The sequence below is a fragment of the Lipotes vexillifer genome, unplaced genomic scaffold (genome assembly GCF_000442215.2).
Source record: "Lipotes vexillifer unplaced genomic scaffold, Lipotes_vexillifer_v1.1 scaffold584, whole genome shotgun sequence".
Classification (NCBI taxonomy): domain Eukaryota; kingdom Metazoa; phylum Chordata; class Mammalia; order Artiodactyla; family Lipotidae; genus Lipotes; species Lipotes vexillifer.
Window position 1 is genome coordinate 1,313,085 of NW_006783036.1, and position 4,883 is coordinate 1,317,967.

At 45.5% G+C, this 4,883-nt stretch overlaps 1 protein-coding gene across 1 annotated transcript in view; it reads left to right on the forward strand.

The window, feature by feature from the left end:
• The window catches only part of BAG5 (BAG cochaperone 5), a 1,456-nt gene extending 1,104 nt beyond the window's left edge, over positions 1-352 (forward strand). Inside the window, exon 2 of the mRNA XM_007455599.1 lies at positions 1-352. Coding sequence (XP_007455661.1) covers positions 1-352 — 352 coding nt within the window.
• The last annotated feature ends 4,531 nt before the right edge of the window (positions 353-4,883 follow it).

Here is a 4,883-nt window from a genome sequence, read left to right on the forward strand (position 1 = left end):
CAGGAGAAGAGCGGTGATTGAAGTTCAGACCCTCATCACGTACATCGACTTGAAGGAAGCCCTCGAGAAAAGAAAGCTGTTTGTGTGTGAGGAGCACCCGTCACACAGAGCGGTCTGGAACGTCCTGGGAAACTTGTCAGACATCCAGGGGGAAGTCCTCTCGTTTGATGGCAGTCGAAATGATAAGAACTACATCCGGCTGGAAGAGCTGCTCACCAAGCAGCTGCTTGCCCTGGACGCCGTTGACCCACAGGGAGAGGAGAAGTGTAAGGCTGCCCGGAAACAGGCAGTGAAGCTTGCACAGAATATTCTCGGCTATCTCGACTTGAAATCCGATGAATGGGAGTACTAAAACGCCAGAGAGCCCACGGTGGATCGTTCTTATTCTGCACTTTATATATATGTCTGTGTATTTACAGAGAGCTTTCAGTTTGTTGAGCCTGAATGTGATTTATACATGCATATGTCAATCTCAGTATTTATGATTTAAGCAAATTCAGTATCTCTGCTGCGTTTGATATTGAAAAACAAATATTACGACATACTAACTTTTCCATTTGGATCACTGTGTTGTGGTGTGGTTTTCTGTTGTTTGTTTTTTTTTTTAAATCAGAAAATGGAATAGGGGCAGCTTTTAAAACAGTTTTAATAGGTTGTTCAAGCATTAAAATGCAGATATTTCAGAATCTAGAATAGACATAACCTTACATAATAAATACCAGGACAGTTATGAGGAAGGGGGAAATTTTTGGTTAAATAGAAGTAAGGTCCAAGCACAAACACAGTGCAATGAAATGTTTTATTATGCTAAATAAAGCAGAAGGATTTTTTTCATTTATAAAACCCAATTGGTTCCCCCCAGTTTAATAGGGTGGGAGTCTTTTTGTTTTTTTGGATGGTGGGTTTTTCCATAAACATTTTTTGTTTGAAATACAGTGCATTTTCTCCTGTACTCTGCATTTAGAGGGGGAGTCTTATTTTTGTGTATGACATAATAAAATTATGAAAATGAAGAGCAAAAACACCTTTGAGACTGTGTTGAAGAAGGGATAAAACACCAGCTGATACCTTCAAGTTGTTTTTGTTTGTAAAATCTAAACTTAAAATTTCCCTTAGAAATTACTAAGGATGGGAACATTTAAATGAAGTTAATGGACCTTGAGAAAAAAAAAAGGAAACACCCACACCCATAGTAAGATAATGAAAAGAAGTGGAAATTACCAATTATCAGGTTATGCTAAAATAAGCAAAAATGTCTGCATGTAGCACGTAATGGGCTCCTTCTGTCGTTCAAGGCGGCATAAGGGACAAACTTGTTAAACATTCCCAATGCTGTTTTACAGTGTATGAGAGCAGAAACTGTCAGCAGCCCTGTAGGACCAGCTCTCTGAAGCTTGTTCAGAGGAAGCGAGCGTCAGCTCCCTGCACCTGCAGACATTGCACTCCGGGCACCTGCTGCATTCCTTAGCTCATGTTATTGGCACATGGATGCTTCTCTAGTGCCTGAAAGGGCCAGTAAAGTCTATCAATCAGTGCAGGAAATTTTTTTCTTCTGCTAAAGGGTATACGTATTTCTGTACATACTTTTTGAGGATCCAAGATTACCAGTTGCCTGTTAATGTGAACAAAAGAATTTCCCAGAGTTCTGAAGTGCCTTGATAACTTGCTGCCCCAGTATTATAACTAACAGACTACTCTGTAGTCAGCTCTCACAAAATAATTGTATTAGAGTACATCTTTTGAGCTCTATAGTAATTTGTTATTTTCTTTCAGAGGTATTAATTTGACAACTTTGGAAACAGCTAAAAATAAGATGGATAAAGGAATAGCCCTAAATACCTAAAAGGTTATAAACGTGTAGCCCTAAAAAATTTTCATTTTGTCTCAGTACTGCCCAATAATTAAAAGCCCTTGATATTGTCTTTCCTACTAGAAATGTTACAGATTCATCGGACAGTGGGGTCAAAGGGCAGTCAGAGGTCTCTTGGCCGTGAGCCTTCCACCTGCACGTCCAGCGGGCTTTCAGTGCAGCTTATTGGTAGCTCATGCCGACCAAAGTCGTTTCAGGATTGCTATTCTGCATCATAATTTTAGGGTGCTCTTAAAATCTTGAGGAGTTTTTAAGTTCGAGCACTGTTGGCGCTATATCACTGGGCAATCAAGGCTATACTCTCACTCACTTCAGACGTACACACATCCTGCACCAGGCCCCACTGCTTCACGTTAATTTCAGATTTGAAAGTTAAATGTTAGCCTGTCCTTGCAGAGTATCCATTGTTGTTTGAAAGCAGTTCTTCCTCTAGCATTCATTTCCAGCAGTGTTTTCCCTAACTCGCAGAGATGGCTCAAACTGTTAATCTTTGCGCATCGGGGGCGAGCATAGGATAGTGAGCCCATCCACGGTCACGTTGGATTTCTCACGGGGATTATTTTGGTCGTTGAAATAATCAAATCAGCCTTGAGTGCTGAGGAGTGACGCTCCTTGTCTTCAGTCTGTTCTAGTTCCTTGTACCTGATGATTCGGTTCCCATAATGAGCCCTAGCGATACTGGCTTTAGCTGCTACTGTCCCTCGTTGGGAGGCGTGTGTGTTAATGTGGCCTGCTGCATGTATTTGGGGTTCATCACTTTGTATTGTATTTTTATGATCTTACTTGAAGAGAATCTGTACTGGAAGTAAAACCTACCCCCTAAAAATGTTTGGCCTTGGGTCTGCATTAAACTGTATAATCCATGTTCATGAAAAATTGGCTGGGAATGTTTGCTTTCTTTACCTTCCATTCAGTCAGCATTGCTTTCAGGTCATTCTTTATCCAAACAGATTAATCAGCCTACTGTGAAGTCGTTAAGAAAATAAATATAATGACTATGTCTACTAGATACAGTTTAATGCTTTATTTTGCTAAACTGCCTGGGTATCATATATTTGACATAATTTAGTATATTTGAAAAGTTTAACCAGTTTTTCTCATGTGTTTTACTTGGCTAGTTTTTAATCTGGTTTTGGAGGATCTAAGCTTATCCTGTTCACACAGGTTTTTTTAAGCAAAGCTTTTTAGCTTTTAACTCGTGCAGTGTTTTTCTCAAGAATAGTTGGAGAACAATTTGCCACACTGATTTTGATGTATAATTCAGGTGTGTCATTCCAGTGTGCTGGTTCTCGTCCCTGCCCCATGAACTGTGTGACTACTGTAATACCGTGTCTTAAATAATTCAGTATTATTTTGAGATAGACATACTAGTATACCCTTAATTATTGATGAAATAAAAAAATCTCTTAGCTTCTCTTTGCGGTGGAGAAAGGACGTGAGTCTGAGGTGTGAGTCCTGTCGTCATGTTTTCACCTTTGGGTACTGTCTGACTTGGGTGCCCCTGAGCACGCCAGGCCCGGGGGAGGGTTCCTTGGCTCCAGTCAGGGGCAGCGATGTAAGGGGGCCGCAGCGCAGAGCACAGACGGGGAGCCAGTGGCGGGTGAAGGGGTAACTGTGCCCCCGTAAACAACCCAGGAAGTGAGGGGGGGCCGGGGAACCTGGAGCAGATGTGGCCTCACGTGCTGCTTCCCTGGGGAGGGTGCCCGCGGGCCAAGCGCACAGGAGCTGCCCTTACTCGCAGGAGGGGAAACTCGAGGCGTTCTGGAAAGGTCCTCTCCCCAGAGGAAAGGTTTGAGGTAAGGTGTTGTGCTGTTGAAGCTCATCTTAACGGAGATGTTTTTCTGGCCACTTGAGAGTCTCGTGCTCTGCCACCTGAGCTAGCTGGGCGGCCGTGTATCTCTGACCATCTAGTCCTTCCAGCATTCCCAAAATGCTCTGCTCTGCCTCGGGCTCCCTCAGCCACCTTGCAGCTCACCCTCGTTTTGGCAGTTGTCTGTCACAAACCCATTACAGCCCATTACCTGGTGGCAGCAACTGGTTTTGCCTTTTCCCCGCCTCCTCCTACAGGCCCTCTTCTGTCTTCTCTGCCTGCGTGTTCCGGTGATCCAAGTGGAGAAACAGCGCAGCCAGCCCCGCCGTGCAGGTGTGTGATGCGTAATAGGCCAGCCGCCAGGAGAAACAAATCGTACAGGTTAAAAAGACGGGAAATTTGACATTTTTAATTCTCTGCCACCCAACAAGGTGCGCTCTGCCCCGTTAGGCTTGGGTTATTTACGCACATTAGAAACTGTTCTCAGGACTTCCCTGGTGGCGCAGTGGTTAAGAATCCACCTGCCAATGCTGGGGACACGGGTTTGAGCCCTGGTCCGCGAAGGTCCCACATGCCGTGGAGCAACTAAGCCCGTGCGCCACAACTACTGAAGCCCACGCACCTAGAGCCCGTGCTCTGCAACAAGAGAAGCCAATGCAATGAGAAGCCCATGCACCACAAGGAAGAGTAGCCCCCGCTCACTGTAACTAGAGAAAGCCTGCGCACAGCAACAAAAACCTAATGCGGCCAAGAATCAATAAATAAAATTTTTTTAAAAAACTGTTCTCAAGCTCTTGCTGTGTGCTCGGTGCTCAGGTTGGGAAATGTCCATCCTATTGTGTCTCAACCAGCGTGGAGGTGGTAAAGGACACGCTTGTCCCGCATCCGTCTTGGGCATAAACTCCAGGATGTCAGGAGAGCAGGGCAGGTCCTCCGTGAGCGCTGGAGAGAGACCGTGAGTGCCATGGGCCAGGGAGGCTGAGGGACAGGGCTCAGGGACCCCCCGAGGCTGGTCAGGAACAAGACAGGAGAAACCCCAGCGCAGGGCAGCGATGTCGCACAGGGGCTGAGCAGCACAGCACTGGCAAACTTGGTTCTTACTTCCAGGGCGCAGAAGCGCTAACTGGAGGGCGAGCGAGGCCCGCCTCAGGGCCCGGATGCAGGTCAGCGGGTGCCCGGCTGTCAGAGTGTGTCTGATGCGGG